The sequence below is a fragment of the Fragaria vesca genome, linkage group LG3 (assembly GCF_000184155.1).
Source record: "Fragaria vesca subsp. vesca linkage group LG3, FraVesHawaii_1.0, whole genome shotgun sequence".
NCBI classification, from domain to species: Eukaryota; Viridiplantae; Streptophyta; class Magnoliopsida; order Rosales; family Rosaceae; genus Fragaria; species Fragaria vesca.
Genome location: NC_020493.1, coordinates 18938540 through 18956246, shown reverse-complemented (window position 1 = coordinate 18956246; position 17707 = coordinate 18938540). Strand labels below are relative to the sequence as shown.

The following is a 17707-nucleotide window of genomic DNA, read 5'->3' as shown; positions in this document are numbered from 1 at the left end:
AATGGGTCATAGAGTACAATACAAATTTACAAAATCTAGGTTTCAGTGATCTATTTAGATTAATTTGTAGGGTAAAAGCATAAATGTACTAGGAATAGGACGAAATTAACTTCTTTCTTTATAAATAGTTTTTATTATTCTCTATTTTTATTAAATCTCAACCAATCTTAAAAAAAGTAATTAAGACCCCTTAACCAAAAGAGCTACTAAAACACGGGGGTGGGGGTGCCACTATATATGGGTTGAGTTAGGTTTGATTCACTTCAGCCAAATTTTAGTAGTGAAAACACAAAGAGATAGAATATGGAGGGGTGTCATGGCACCCCTTGGTCCTTGAATACCTCCGCCAGTGCTCACTTGGGTATAATACAGTAAACGTGCCAACATGGTGATGACTTAAGTTTGAGATTGAGGAGGTTAACCTAAGTTTCGAACTAGAGATTTCTATCAAAATTACAAATAGGGTGATTATAGTTTCACCAACGAATAAAGCCAATGCCGACAGGCCTCAGGGTAGGATGAACAACCCTAAGCTTGATGGTGTGCAACGTGAGATTAAACCTCGCTGATAAAGTAGTCTAGGGTTCACATTCAAAACCAATTGACAATGAATGGAGTGGCCCAAACCCTTATAAACCCACATTTAAATGTCTCATTTTCCCGATGTGGGATTCATATCTCAACACGCCCCCGCACTTGTAGTGAATTTTCAAGCCTAACACGTGGACAACATTTTGGGTGACGTGGAGTTCATGTGACCATTGGGCTTCACACGTGGACGTAGGTAACCCGCTCTTATACCATGATAAAGTAGTATGGGGTTCACATTCAAAACTAATTGGGAATAGATGGAGTGACCCAAACCCTTATAAACCCACATGCAATGTCTCATTTTTCCAATGTAGGATTCATATCTCAACACTCGCCGTAAATGTGATATGATCAAAGCTCTGATCTTTGAGGAGGCTAATGGTGGGGAACAATTGGTTAATGTGGAGGCTCCGAAAATTGTCTAGCTGGATGAGATGTGTGCTGAAGCGCAAGCAGGAAAGACACTTAAGTAATTTTTTGTTTTTGAATAAGCTAGGAGTGATTTGGTTTCATTTCAATATATTGATCTCCTAGCATTGTTAGGAAATTATTATCTCTAGTTTCTTGATTTTTATCGTTTTGATGAATTGTTACAACATCTAGGTGGCCTTGTTTAGCTTGCATCGTGGTTTTAGATCAATATGGTCACCAAAGAATGACTCAATCGTGTCGTATTGTAGCTCTCTTAGGGTGATAGAGTTATCTAGTTTTTAATGATTTGAACTTTTAATGGATTGACACCCAACTGTTAAAAAAAAAAAACAACTTTCTGTTTGCTATCTTTTATTAATTTCCCACTAGACTAAAATAGCAATGTAAAACCTCATAATATCTAGAATTAATCAATGACAAAACAAAATTGAGTACATGGTCAAAGAAAGTTTGATCGTGGGTCAAATAAACATCACATGCTATGTTGAGATTGGTATACAATGCATCCCTTTTAACTTTTCCATCTAGCAAAAATGGGTGTTCAAAATATTGTTTTGAACCAAGTTATTATAGATGGTTCAAAATTAAGTCATGTGGGATTGAGAATATGAGCATTTGGGATCGAGTTGGGGAGTGACCCACATGCACACATGTGAGCAGCATTAGATGGGAACCCTAGAAGGGCGTGGACCCTTTCTTCTACCCTCAAACGAAACTGGTCAATCCCCACACCTCTATGATTTTGTCTATGCAGCTTCGTTTAATTAAAATTTAAACAGCACAAGCTGCAAGAGGGTCTTCACGTTTCACAGTGTTGCTGGCCAAATTCATATTTTGGCTCCCAGAGACAACAATGTCAGTCTGACGTTTGAAACCGATCGATCGGGCTGTATATTTTTCTGGGGGGTTTCGGGGTTCGATTTTATTCTGATTTCTGCCAGCATTGATGGGTTTGTTTCATAACTTCAAACTTCAAAGGGTGCACACTTGACCAAGCACACATAACATGACCGATCGACTATCACTGCCTTACTTAACAAGTATCATATGTACGTTTATTGATCGATTACACATAGATCCTAATAAGGTAATGTTCATCCTTCCTATGATAATAACGACTGAGCGATGACTGATTTGCCCGCGCAGACTAACGATGGTTGATCATCCACACTCGTAATATCTCCACTCTCGGATTCGATTTTAACATATTTTAGTACATTTTAAATCGGTAAACCTCGATCACAGTTAGTCTATGTAAGAACAAGAGGTTACAGAGTCTTCACATCACTATTCTTGTCAATCAAAGCTGCTGAAACAATGCTTAAAAGAAATTTGCAATTGTATTGCTAAGTTGAAACCCTAGATGGCTACAGGCTACCTGCTTTAAATTGAAATTATCCAAAAAAAAAAACAACTTAAAATTGAAATGTGAAAACACTGAGCTTTAAAGTTAGTCCAGAAACGAAACAACCAATAGTCCAGGCGGTTTTGGAACCTCCAAACCAATTTCATTAGGGGGAGACGACTAGTTATGAGGTCACTGATCTCAGTGATCTGTAATCTCTCTTGGCTTTAGTTACCTTCTTGAGCTCTTTTCTAGAATATCATCCTCATCCCTTGAAGGAATCTCTCAACTCCATATAATCATTGAGGATCGTTGTGTAATGTGGTCATTCTTGTGGCTACGATCATACATTGAGATTACTGCAGCAGAGGTTAGATATCAAAACTGATAATGGCACCAGTTGCTTGGGTCCATTATTACTTTGTGTCACTCCCAGATCTGCAAATGGACCCAAGAAAAACCCACTAAAGATGTGCTTGCTGGCTCTGTGCTTGACTAGTTCTCTGTTGGCAGAATAAGATCAAATGAGGAAGGAGCCCCCACTGCATAAAAGGGCCCAACCCCTCATGAATGTTGTCCTTCTTGTTGGCAATGGGGTAGAAATATTGAACAATAATCCATCATCCACTGTTCTTTACCAAAACTACCGTTTCACTCGGCAGGATTGTTTTGAGCCTAGAGGATAGATTCATGTAACTGCAGTAGTAATAACGTACAAGGTACTCGGGAACAAATGGACTATCTGGCTACATAGTGAGACCTAACCAGACTTGAAATGCTATAGCACTAATAGCAGGTGAAAATTGGGAAGACAACCGATTGACGTTCCTAACATGGAGAGGGTCAAAGAGGAACAGACAAAGATCAAGGGTGAAGCCTTACCAAACACCCTCCAGAATCAACAGAGATTGGAGGTTTGAACCTAAGCCATTGTGTAAATCACGCTCTGATATCATGCAAGGCAACGAAGGATTGAAGTTATAAGGAAACCATGATGGTCCGCTAACACAGGTTAGATTTAAGAACAAAGATATCTAACATATTAGAACAATCGGTATATGCTATAACCTAGCTATATTCAACATCACAAGGAAAGTTTAAGTATCTATATATAATGGTGTCACTGGTAGCACTTTCAAGTTATTCTGTTTGTGGATGAGCAATGGTGTCACTGGTAGCACTTTCAGTTATTCTGTTTGTGGATGAGCACAGGGCAAGGAGTACAAAGCGAGTCAGGACTAATAAGGCATAATGCACCTGATGCACGGCTTGTAATAGTGGCATCAAAGAACTTAGCTATAGAGTACGTAGCTGGATCAACAATGCAAATGTTCTTTATAAAGTCCAAGTTGACATTAAAGTTATATTGAAGTGGCATGGTAACACTGACCTCTAGTACCGAAGAAGCTGTAACAAGCTACTGTAAACAGCAGTCACAATGAAGAATGAAGTCTGAGTCAAGGAAATGCCCGAATCTAAAACTTTCTTTGATGTTTAGGCTGCTAGCTGTCAAAGAAAATATCTGCAATCAACTCTAAGTACTGTTGCCTGGCTTAGAAAACGTATGCTGCGCGCAGGCATGAAACTAGAGAATATATTCAACATCCTTCATGCGTTAAAAAAAAATGGTAAAACCATCCTTATGCAGAAATCATCACTATTCGGAGCCTATTTTCAGTAGTTGTCAAAATGTTTAAGTATATGTAATGTATTAATTATTCCCAACTCTCTCTCCTTTATCATTGCAACTTAATTCAATTTATCTTCCACAGTAACTAGTTTATGATAGAAGATATTCTGTGTCCTGGAATCTGCATAGAACAGTGTTTTAAACTGGAAACCTGAAATCTCTGAAACATAAAACATCAGATTCCACAGTATTTTTTACTGTATTAATCTCAACTCTTCTCCTTTTTATAGTTTGCAACTTAATTCATCACTCTATCTTCCACAGTAACTAGCTAGATTATGCTAGGAGCTTTATAATCCATCATATATATATAGATAAACAAATACATAATAAAGATATTCATGTGTAAGTGTCCTGTAATCTACCTTGAACAGTATTTTATACTGGAAACCTGAAATCTCTGAAACATAAGACATCAGATTCCTGACATTCTTGGATAACTCCCTAAATTAGATATATACCAATAAATTAAGGGCTTTGAAGCAACCTAGGAGTCAAACAAACATCTGAGCTCCAACTCCAAGCTACATAAAAATGTCATAACAACAAAAGAACAAGCCTCAATCGGATATAATAATAATATGAAAGTCTGAAACAAACCTGGAAATGGTTTGATTCAAAAATCAACATTATATTTCAAACTGATCAACTAAATAGAAAGCCTAATAGATTGCTTGATTGCGCCAGAGTGAAAATCAAGATTAATGATACGATCGAAGCAATATTCATACAATATTACCCTGCCCTCGTGCAATTTGTATAAACATACTAAAAATGCAGAATTTGATAAAATTATCTGGACCATACTATACTATACGAGAGAGAGAGAGAGAGAGAGAGAGAGAGAGAGTGTGTGTGTGTGTGTGTGTTTGTATATATGCATAGATAAAATTATATGTAAAAAAAAAAAACTCCGGTATAATTAGATCGTTGTATTGGCCAAAAGAAATGAAAGAAGATCATTGATTTTTACACTCGTCTGTAAGGCAATTCAATCGAAGGAAACAATCAACAAGTTAGATATAGGCTATATATATAATCAACTGAAATTACAAGAAACCTATTTATGAAATAGGGCTGGAACCCTTACCATGTTCTTCTCAATCAGATGAATCTGATCTGGTCCTGCTTCAAATTGGGGAGAGATTGGGAATATCTCAATCTTATAGAGTCATGTACTAGCTGATGCAGCATCATCAAGATTCTCAGTACTTACTTCAATGGCATGAACCTTTCGGTTAAAAGTATGTGAATCTTGATGATGCCGCACCACCAAGAACTGACTAGTATCACTGTGACCGAGTGGCGCAGATCATCGCCCCCATGCATATTACTGCAGATGGAAAAGCAGAAACCCTAACCCTAAAAAGAAGACAAATTAATCCACCAAGTAAAAGTAGAAACAAAGTCCGAAAGGATTTGAGTAAAGCAGAGAAAAGCTATTCTATGAATCATTACTACAGAGAACTACAGAAGGAAGATCCACCTGAATGAAATTCTAATGGATCAAACAAAAGCAGAAGCAATAGATTTGCTGCGAATCGAAATCTAAGGGAGAGACCGAAGGGAGGGATTGTAGGGTTTATATGTAAAGAGAAACACGGTGCCACTTGTTAGTGGTGAACCGTGAACGCAAGCTTTTCTATATAAAAGCCTGAGGATCTGGCTTTTTACACGTGGGAGGAATGTATAATCTAGCTAGGCCTGATGACCCAGATCGCACAAGCTTTCCAACTTTTCACAAGATGTATAATTTAGGACCCAATAGAACCAGGCCGGCTTTGCTTTTTGTATTCCAACTTGGAGTATGATAATAACGATATTCCATTGGAGAGAAATCAATTGACTAACCGAGAGTTCAAGTCTTAAATATTTTTCCGATATTCGGGAAAAGCAAATTTTATTAACACATCTTTAAATATTAGATACACATATCTTTTTTTATACAAATTATATAAGACTTGGTGAATATGTAAAATTACCAAAAGAGACATTCATATTAAAAGTAAATAAATCTAATAAAATATCTCGCTTAAGAGTTTTTTTATCCTCTTCGAGAACGTGTGTGAAGATACTAAGCCCTAATCAGATATAACTAACGATATTTATCATGAACAACCATAGTTTTAAGCAAAAACTGAAGACAACGTATTTTATCATGATGGTCAGATCTGACGGTCGGATTTTCGTTTCTCAAGTTTGATCATCACAATCACAACATGTCTACTAATGTTGTATAACTTGTTTACAAGTGTTAAGTAAATGTTCTGTTTCAGAAACAAACTATACGTAGAACCTTCAAACGCAAAAAAGTCGTGAAATAAGATATGACAAAAATGGTGAAATACGTCTACGGTTGAAAAATCACGATATTCTGGTAAAGTCTTGGTGCCGATAGTTGCGGACAATGCAATTTTCCATTCTTTCTCCCTATGAGTAGCCCTATCTTCGGTGGTTATTTTCCGTAAAATTTTTATACGACTTGTTGCGTCTCATCGATTTGAAACTATTTTCAGTTGAAGGTCCAGCCAAAATACGTAATTTAGACGGTCCAATAACCTTTTCCGTGCGTTTAGGGGTTTAACTTACGGGATTGACTGTCCAGATCGAGCCCTTAACTTTGTCAGATCAAGTTGAATTTTTTCCCATACATGTATTTTATCATGATGATGGTCAGATCTGACGGTCAGATTTTCGTTTCTCAAGTTTGATCATCACAATCACAATGTGCTGAATGTATAAAAAGTATTATAGCCGACAACATTATTGAAAATTCGTCGGCTATAGTTAATAAAATAAAATAAAACAAATAAATTGAAAATATTAAATAAAAAGTACTATGGCCGACGAATTTCATTACTTTATCCGACGAGATTCACAGATTTAGCCGACGAATTTCATTATTTTAGCCGACGAGATTCATAGATTTAGCCGACGAACTTCACAGGTTTAGCCGACGAAATTTTTATTTCATCGGCTAAGATATAGGGTATATAATTAAACCCAGCGCTTGACAGCCTCCACAGCGCTCCAAAAAACCCTAAAAAACCCACCACCGCCTCCTCGAGCCCTCCATAGCATCCTCGAGCCGTCCTCGAGCCTCCTCCTCGAGCCATCTCCGTTCTACTCCAGCCCCGATCCCTCCTCCTCTTCACCGTCCTCACTATCTTCCTCATCTTTGTTTTCACTTCCACCCATCAAATGGTAACTCTTTTCTCCCTCAGCCTTGATTCAAATTAATATTTTAAACAGGATTGTGATAATGTCACTAGTTTTTGCTGGCTGTTTCTTTTGACTACATATCCCTTTCATGAGAAGTAGAGAAGGATAAGTGTGTGATATATAATTGCAATGGATATGCAATGCCACTGAAATAACAAAAAGTTCATTTCCTTGGTTGTTTTGACTGTGGTTGTTCATGCTTTTCTTGGCTTGGTCTATTTGACATTGGATTATATCCTATCAACTTTTACCTGACAAATGATGGTTCGAATCTGTACCATAATAATTTTAGATCAACAAAAGGTTTGAAGGGCCAAATGTCTGAATCATCTGAGGGAACCTCTAGCAACCCTCAAACCTCCGGCGACGGCCTACCGGCGAATATAGCGGGAATGTCGAAGAACCAGCTCTACGAAATCATGTCTCAAATGAAGGTATATAACCCTCTCTCGAATTTACTTCTATTACTTAATCTTGCTTCACGAAATTGAAAATTCCCAATTGGAGTAATGTTGGTGTTTCAATTGCTTCGTTTTGTGAAACATAGAGTCTGATAGAACAGAACCAGCAGCAAGCGAGGCAGATCCTCATCCAGAATCTGCTTCTCACAAAAGCGCTTTTCCAGGTTTCTCAATTTCTAGGGTTTTACTTATCCCCTTTTATGTTTGAATTTATTAATTTGTATTTTTGAGATAATTTTGTGCATATAGGGTTTAGTTTTTGGCTATTTTTTTTCTTCAAAATTGAGATGATTTTGCGTGATTAGGGTGGTTTTGTTCAGAAAGTTGCTAACTTTAGTAAGAAACAACTTCAATTTTGTGTAGTTGATCAATTATATAGTTTTATGTGCTTGTTGTTGGTTATATTGAATTGTTTTGGTGTATTTTGCAGGTTGCTTTGAATGGTAATTTAGAAATTTCAGGTTTTTTTTTTACTAGAATGGACTTATAGCCAACGAAACATGTAAGATATTCGTCGGCTATAGTATTTTTAATTTTTTTATAAGGTTTAGCCGATGAATTATGGCATGTTTCGTCGGTTAAACCCTTCTAAAGCCGACGAAACCTTTAGCCGACGAAACAGACTATGTTTCGTCGGCTATAGTTATTTTTTAAATTTTTTATTACATACTTTAGCCGACGACGTCTTCTAATGTCGTCGGCTAAAGTCATCGTCGACGACTCTTTCCAGACGAAACCATAGCCGACGAGCCTTCGTCGGCTAAGATCTTAGCCGACCAATTAAGCTAAAGTGCTTGTTCTGGTAGTGTATTTCTCAACCCCTAAGCGTGGTATGACGTCATCATCTTTGATTAGTTTGATCTACTACAAAATTTAGATTTTAGGGTTTGTTGTTTGATTAGATAGTACAATTTGAAATTGGAAATTTAAATTTTACTGTGAGGAAAGATGAAACATTTTGAGGAAAATCTTACTAATGAGATTTTATTTTTTTTTAGAATAATTGAGGAGCAGATCTAGAAAAGTATGTGTATTTAATGAATGAGTTGTATATTTAGTGAATAGTGTCTTTTAAATAAGGTATTGTGGGAAATTTGGGTATGTGTATATAGTAAAATGTTAAAATAATAAAGTTAATAGGTGGTGTATTAAGTATGAGATACGTATCTAATAATTAGAGATGTGTTAATAAAATTTCTTTTTGAAAAAATATGGTTTAGATTAGAGTCATCAGGGGCGGAACTACCTTCAGGCTTGAAGGGGTCCAGACCCCTGTCAACATTTTTCAAACTTCCCATATGCACTACATAATCTCATCTAAATGAAGAAATTTAGTGTTAATTCCATTCCATCACCCAACCCCCTTAATCAACGACCAAAACAAGTAAGAGCAATTAAAAGAGAAAAAATTAGAACTATTAATACTCAATATGTACTACTAATTTATAGAAAGAAATATGTAAATGTTGCCTAGAATTAGGATATTTTGTAATTAAGTATATTAATGTCTAATTTATTCAATTACTTTATTTTATAGACTTAATAAGGTACGTAAAACTTGTTAAATAAAACATTATTATCCTCTATACTCTCTTTGTTTCAAATGTCAACCCCCTAAGATTCAAATCCTGATTCTGCCCTTGAGAGTCATACATCCAATGGCTAAAACAGGGAGAGTATCGACATTTATTGTACCCGTCTGGATGGACCCGTTTGGTTGCTTCTGCATGAAACTAACTGAAACAAACAACTCTACTTAACAGTAATTCTCATGACCGTTGGACTTTACATCCAATGGTGCTTGAACATGAACCTTTTGGTTGGTGAAATTTGTAGGTCTTTACATTTTTTTTAGGTGTCATATTCGCGTATGTATCTCTCATAGTTGAAGAAGGCATAACCAGTTTGGTATCACTTTTGCATATTTGTTTGTTGGGACTAAGGCCTAGTTTGGTACAGCTTCGCTTTTTAAAAAATCAACTTCTATCCGAACTTTTAGATTTTATAGTGTTTGGTAAATAAAAGAAATGCAGTTTTTTTTGAAAATTACATATCACTGGCAGTAGTTTTTAGAAGCAACTTGAAGGTTTATTTTTAAAAGTAGCTGTCACTAAAAACACTAGAAATTAATAATTTTATCTTGGCAGCACTTTTAAAACTAATATTTACCAAATACAAAATTGCTTTAATTCGCAGCTGATTATTTTCGCAGTACAGCAACATAAGTTTTTTTTTAAGTCACAGCAATACCAAACTAGCTCTAAGTAGAATTGGACTAAGGCCTAGTTTGATACAACTTCGCTTTTAAAAAAATCAACTTCTATCTAAACTTTTAGATTTTATAGTGTTTAATTGGTAAACTAAAGAAAAACAGTTTTTTTTGAAAATTACATGTCACTAGCAGCAACTGTTAGAAGCAACCTGAATGTTACTTTTAAAAACAGTTGTCACTAAAAACACTAGAAATTAATAAATTTTATCTTGGCAGCACTTTTAAAACTAATATTTACCAAACACAAAACTGTTTTAATTCACAGCTGATTATTTTCACAAAACAGCAGGATCAATTTTTTTTTTAAAGTCACAGCAATACCAAATAAGGAGTTGAGTTTGGTTAATACCATATTTGGTGTCACTCCTGGGTACAAAAATCATGGGTTAATATAACATTTTATTTTCATTCTGGCCTCCTTAGATTGTGTTTTGGTGGGTACCCAACTTGGTCATCCGTAGATAACAACATTGTTCTAAACCATAAACTAAGCAAACTACTTTCTAATCTCGTGCAACACCAAACATGAGTATAACTTAAAACAAGCCACATGAGTCCATGTTAGTATTTAAAAAATAAAGAGGTATAATGTAGTCCTGGGTCGCTGAATACTGATGTGAAATAAGACTAAAATGGGGAGAAAATTATGAAAAATATAACATCCAAGAGACCAAGAACCAGTTGTCGTTGCCTAGTTGGTTATGGTCTAAAAATATCAAACCAAAGCAATGAATTGAGACTAATGGCTAGGCCCAAGCTCGAAAACCCTTTCATGGCCCCCTAATCTGGTCCAGATGGCACTGATCTTGTTAAGGCCCAGAATCTAAGGTACACGAAACCCCATTGGGGTCACCACCATCACTATACCGATGAAGACCAGGTCTCCGGCGGCCGAGTTCGCCACCAGGAATAGGCCAGCAACATCCTGGCAACACAATCCAATCACAAATTCTCAATGCAAAAATAAATTTCAAATTTATCGACTAAAGTTCTATATATACCACGGACTCGATCCATATACGGTTTAGCACAAATTCCTGGTTTACTAGCTTTTTATCTCCTATGAATATACTGAAAATGTGATACTCCAGAACATGAAACATTACATCCAAAGAGACCAAGACGCATGTAAAATAGTAGTATACAGAAAGTAGGCAATTAGAGAACTCTACATGTAAAAGCACACCACATCGGATGTGACCAGCATTTGCTAAGCATATTATAAAGTATAAACAATGGTTTAATGACGTAAATCTGCATATTTACGATTATAATGAATCTTATCGCCAGTGTTAGTCGAGCTTATCGCCAATGCACGTTGTCACATTTTATATGTCGATTGCATGAAAGTAATTAGAATATAACTAATGTTTATCATGTATTTGAAATGAAGATGAGTAGTCGAGTTAGCTTTGAGAGTATATATTTGAATATTTCAATCTCTCCATCAATGAGTCGAGTTAACTTTAAGGGTATATATATGTTTCAAACAATTGGGAACGGTAGACTTATGTTTGGAATGGTAGATTTGTGACTCTAAGATATTCGGGGAAATTAAATATAACATTAGTTAGAACTCTTAGTGTGATAACACTTAAATGAGCTTAAACACATACATATATCATAAATAAATTATTCCGTCAACGAGGAATTGAATGAGTTGATAATCACTACAACAATACATATTATAATCGGTACCTATGATATACTTGTAATTGGAAAAGTAGCTACGCTTGTTTGGTTACATTTTTCTTCCCAACATTTTTATTTTGTAACTTATATACTTAGAGCGAGGGTGATCGTATGAGATTTACAAAATTCTAGCATTGAATGATCTTAAGGCTGTTACACCAATAAATTTAAGTGAGCTTCGGCACATGCATGTTATCATTAGATTGGTTAGAGATCAAGAAATTTAGCAGCTTCGCACTGTGACATATACTTAGTCATACCAACACCTATAAAAACATTGTTGTATTGATTTAATTAACAAAGTCAATAATTGAAAATATTCTGTCAGTTACATAAATTTCTCTTTACATTTTTTTAGTTTAATTTTTTCACTTAAAGCATCAAATTCATAGAAGGAACCCCCTTCATAGAATTTTAACGGTAAATAAAGCATTAGTCTGTTTCTAAAACTCTGGTGGAATTCACATTAGTTTGTAATTTTCTTCAACTAGTCTTCAACTTAGTGATCCTCGTTAAAACCCCTAAGAGGTGATACTAGCTACTTTTTCATCTTGTTGTCCAGAAATCCAGAATCACACTCATCCAGTGTAATACATATATATACATTTATATATATATATATATATATAGTATTTAGAGAGGATCATAAGCGGACGTCCGCACTCGGCTTAAAGTGCGGACGTCCGTCCGTTCTTCACCCTCCGGTGCCAGCGACGGCGCGCCTCCACCCCAAAAGACTCCAGTAGCGTCCAATCCCCGACCACTTTCCCTCCCCGGCGACTCTGTTTTTTTCCAGTTTTCGGGCGACATCGACTTTGTTTGAAGTTTCGGGTGATCTCGCGGGAAAACTGGAAAAGAACGAACTCGCCGGGGAGGGAAAGTGGTCGGAGACGATGCTGGAGTCTTTTGGGGTGGAGGCGTGCCGTCGCCGGCGCCGGAGGGTGGTGAACGGACGGCCGTCCACACTTTAAGGCCGGTGTGGACATCCGCTCCGGATCCGGCCTCATATATAGTATTATATTTTTACCATATCATTTCCACCATAATTAGACCATAATATATGGATTTTTTCTTCTAAAAAAAGTTATTGGTAGCATAGAACTGCATTCTTTTCTTCCTTATGTTATAAAAGGTCGTATCTATTGTCCAACGGCGGCAGTCATGGGGGAAGAGCAAGCCCCAATCCAAGGAATGTAGCCGCTCAACATATAACTTCATGGGTGAGCAACAATAACTCGCACACAAATGACATACCTAACCTGGTTCTTAAGCTACCACAAGACTTGTGTAACATGCATCAATAATTCACTACCGCCGCCTCTCTCACGATTTTTCATACTAAACTATCCCAAACCCTTTGCTCTCTCTATTTTTTTTCCAAACATTTATTTGTTTCTTCACCCTCAAGCACAAATCTCTTGCTGCCGGCTACTTCTATACCTATGGAAACCAAGTCATTTTCTTTTTCCTCTTGCCTGGCCTCCACTCGTTTACGTCGAAACTGGTTCAAAAATATGTCAAAGCTTTATGGGCAAGAAAGCGCCAAATTCTTCTTTGACATTCACCTGGCACGATATATATAATCTCTAGCTAACGGCAACACTCATCATTGTCATTCACGGCTGCAAAACATTCTTCCTTTATTCTTTGATTCTTTGATTCATTCATTTGAGACAACTTGCTCTCTAGCTACTAGACTACAGTTGTACAAGATGGGTGGTACTTTTATGATCAACTTGGTTTTCATTGCTTTCTATGCTTTCATGGCTATTTCGGATTCTCAAGCCGAAGGAACAAACACGAGTGCTTCAGCGATTCTCATAACAGTTGATCAATCCGGCAAAGGTGACTACAAGAAAATACAAGAAGCCATTGATTCAGTGGCGTCCAACAACGCAGAGCTCGTGTTCATTAGGGTTAAGCCCGGAGTTTATGAAGAAAAAGTTACAGTTCCGGCGGACAAGCCGTTTATAACAATAAGTGGCACAAAGGCAGCTGACACGGTTATAACATGGAACGATAGCGGGGAGATTTTCGAGTCTCCAACGTTCTCTGTGTTGGCTTCTGATTTTGTAGGGCGTTACCTCACAATTCAGGTACAGATATCGTTTTTATTTTTCACATATGTTCATGTTCATGCTCGATCTTTAATATTTGTACGTATAACAGTTGGATCTAACTATCATATATCGTCGATCGACAGAATACATATGGATCAGGTGGAAAAGCTGTGGCATTAAGGGTGTCCGGGGATAGAGCAGCATTCTATGGCTGCAGAATTTTGTCTCGTCAAGACACCCTACTTGATGATACTGGGAGGCACTACTACAACAACTGTTACATTGAAGGAGATGTCGACTTCATATGTGGAAATGCTGCTTCTTTCTACGAGAAGTGCCATTTGCATTCTCTTTCGCTAGGAACCGGTGCCATAACGGCTCAACGAAGAATGTCTCCGGCTGAGGACACGGGGTTCACGTTCTTCGGGTGCAAGATCACCGGCGTCAAGACGGCTGTGTTGGGAAGGCCTTGGGGTACATATTCAAGAGTGGTGTTTGCCTTCAGTTACATGACTAGCGCCGTGCTACCACAAGGTTGGGACGATTGGGGAAACTCAGCCAACCAATTAAGGTACTTCATGATCGAAACTCATAAAATTTCATTCTTAGAAATGAGATGAATATCTGCAAATCTCATCTCTCTTGTTCTTGTTTTTGTAGCACCGTATACTATGGGCAGTATAAATGTTCTGGACGAGGAGCAACGACATCGAAAAGAGTAGAATGGGCACGAGACCTTACAAGCGAAGAAGTCGAACCGTTCTTGACAAAGGACTCGATTGATGCCAATGCTTGGTTAAGGTCAGCACCAACCAGTTTCAAGAAGAAGGCACTTATTAGTTCCAATGATACCAAAAATTAAGAAACCAAAGATCCACTATTGAATTTGTTCGTTCTTGTGTAGATATCTGTATAAACTATAAAGTATTGATGAAGATGCAATTTCTAGAGGGATCAATTTGAAGCCTCACATTGCTCAGGCTAAAGAAGGATCATTTTTAAATATGCACGAATGCAGTTTGTATCTTAATGCTTCATTTGAGTCGGGTGTACAAAACAGAAGTCAAAACACGTTACTGTAGAGGAAAAATGAATATCGCACTGGACGGATTTACTTAATTCACTACGTCCTTATCAAGATAATACACTCTTTACGGTTTAAATCTCCGAACAAACAAATTTTTTTTCGTGTTCAAACATCTGGAAGCATCAAACTTTCAAATCTAAATTTTTTTTTTTTTTTTTTCAACTGGAAAACCCATACTCAGAAACACATAAAAATAGACGAACTGAAAAATGCATAAACAACAATCGTTTAAGCCACATATATGATACGCAACATAGACATATAATTAAGCCACGACATATAATTAAGTCACGTGATACGTCTGGTGAATCATGTTTTTTATTTATTTTTTACTATTGCAAAACAGCTCATGTATGAATACCCAAAACACCCACATGCATATACAGCATATACAGTGACCGGACAAGATGATTGGCCGATCGTATCTACGTATGCCATGATTGAGTAAAATAGTTATAAGCATTCACCCAAAAATCATGAATCGCTAAATGGGGCCTCTTGCTGGTCCAGGCCCGGTCCAATTTATTGAATACCAAATTAACAGAATGCCCAAGCCACTCATTGTCATAAAATTCAAGAAGAAAAAAAAAGAGTACAAAAAAAATTCCATATGTTCTAAATATTGATTCCAAACTACAAGCCTTTCTTGCTGATGTTAAAGGTTCCCTTGAATCAAGTTCATATGACCCAAACAAAACAAGTCAATCAGCAATACCACCATATATACATACATAATCCACAACAACAAAAAAGAAACCCTCCTAAAACTACCAAAAAAGGCAGAGGAATTAGCTAGCTTCTGAACTAAGCCAAGCTAGTATGGCTTCTGGGAGTCATTGCTGCGAAGAAGACTTCGATATCCGGCGAGTTGAAGTACCCCTCCTTGGGCGGCTCCGGCTTCTTCTCCCCCACAAAGAACGGCTTCTTCCTCGGCGGCGGAGGCGGCAACGACCGCTCAGGAATCCTACACTCACGGCGTTTGGGCGTAGAGTAACCCGCCTCTTCTTTCCTCAAGCTCTTGGGCGTAGCATAACCCGCTTCCCCTTCCATCTCTATCATCATCATCACCATTTTTGTCTAGCTACTACTGCTGTGAACTATGAAGCTCCAAGTGTAAGGAGAAGGATCGTGTACAAGGTAGAGGGAAAAGAGTGCTTTATGAAGAAGAAAAAGGACCTGGTGGCTTTGGCTTACGGTGGAAGTTGCTTTTTTAGGTAAATAAAGCGTCTTCGAGAAGGAGCTACTTGCTTGGGGAGGGGCTTTTTTTCCAATCTGTGGTTGCGATGGGGACACATAACCGTGTTTGACGTTTACGTGTCGTCAATGACTCAATGTGATGAGCTTTTCTGTACGAGCTCGTGCCACCTGTCCCCAAACTAGGGTTTGTGAAAGGGCGGGAAGCGGGAGACTAGATGAATCACTAGTTTCAAAGTTTCAATCTCAACCGCACACAATTTGCTGTGTTTTTACTTTTTACTTTGGGTAAGAAGTTAGAACATACTAGGTTTCCGTAGACAGATGGAGATGTTTCAAATTCATAAAGTTGTACATGTGTTATAAAAACCACCATTGAAGATGTAGCATTGTTGCCCTTTAATCCGATTAGAAGTGTTTGTTTTAGGACTTTAATTGTTTTATGTATTTTTGTAAGAAATTCAATAGGGGCGCAGAGGAATTTTAGACAGGGATGGGGGCACACGGAGGTGGGAAAAATCCTCGTTTGCCCCTTCTTAGTTCTTACGGTGTAATCAAGAAAAAATCAATTAGGGTATGGTGGTTTAGTGACACATTGCAGCAAGGAAGAAAATTTCGATGATTAAGGAAATTTCGACTATGTAAAATATGGAAAATTCGAGGAAATATCTATTGCAGTAAAAAAAATAAGAAAATTGACGGAATTTGAAGAAAAATAAGGAAATTTTAAATCAAACTTTAAGAGATGTTTGTTTTCTATATTATGTACTATATTTGAAATGAAAACCTTAAATAAACATTGATCTATAGGGAGTTGTAGTAAGTTAAGGTGGAAATGTTAGTGTTGAACCGTTAATAATTCTTAAAAGTTTACTTTAAACATCTTTTTTTTTTTTGTATGGTTGGAAACCTAAATGGAGGCTAGGCCATCACGTCTTATATACATATGATACATTTCACATAGAATTACATGAGTATTTTAAAACCACGTAGAAGACCTATGTGATACAAAATTTTCACTATCTTTATCGTCTCTCTGTATTGTGAAAAATATCAGAAAATATCAGAAAATATCGGGATATATCGGGAGGGTAAAGATATATCGTTGGTAAGAAAAACGAAAAATTTCTGTGAAATATCGCGGAAATTATCGATTTTTTACTCCTTACATTGCAGTGTTGGGTGATCTGAGATTGGATTTAATTAGCCGATGGTGGTTTTTTGAGTCGATTTGTAGGTAGGTTGGCTGGTTTAAGGCTGATACATGGGAGTGTGGTTTGCCTTCCAATTTTAGTTACTAGGAGATGGTTGTTGGGTTTGGGCCTTTGGGTTTCATGTTCTTAATCCAATCTTTCACAATTGGGTGGTACATCCCTGGGCCCGTTTGATATGATGTTAGATTGTTAGTAGTTAGTACACTGGTTCTAATCTAAATTAAAGAAACTTTTATTCAAAACCCATCTTCAATTGATGGAATAAAACATAACAATTTCATTTTAAAGTTCTAAAATACTAACTAAAGTTTTGAATTTGGAACTTGAATAGAACATTTGCCTGCTCAAGCTAAAGGCAAAGTAGACCCCCCGGATTTATTAATCACAACTAATTTAAACGATACTTATTGGCAGGTTGGAGTTGATTTAATTATAGAACCTACTATT

General features: G+C 37.0%; 1 protein-coding gene across 1 annotated transcript; it reads left to right on the top strand.

The window, feature by feature from the left end:
* The first annotated feature begins 13417 nt into the window (after positions 1 to 13417).
* LOC101309718 (putative pectinesterase 11-like) lies at positions 13418 to 14627 on the top strand. Its single transcript, XM_004295924.1, has 3 exons — positions 13418 to 13801; positions 13909 to 14336; positions 14426 to 14627. The coding sequence occupies exons 1-3, from the start codon at positions 13418 to 13420 to the stop codon at positions 14625 to 14627; spliced, it is 1014 nt and encodes a 337-aa protein (XP_004295972.1).
* The last annotated feature ends 3080 nt before the right edge of the window (positions 14628 to 17707 follow it).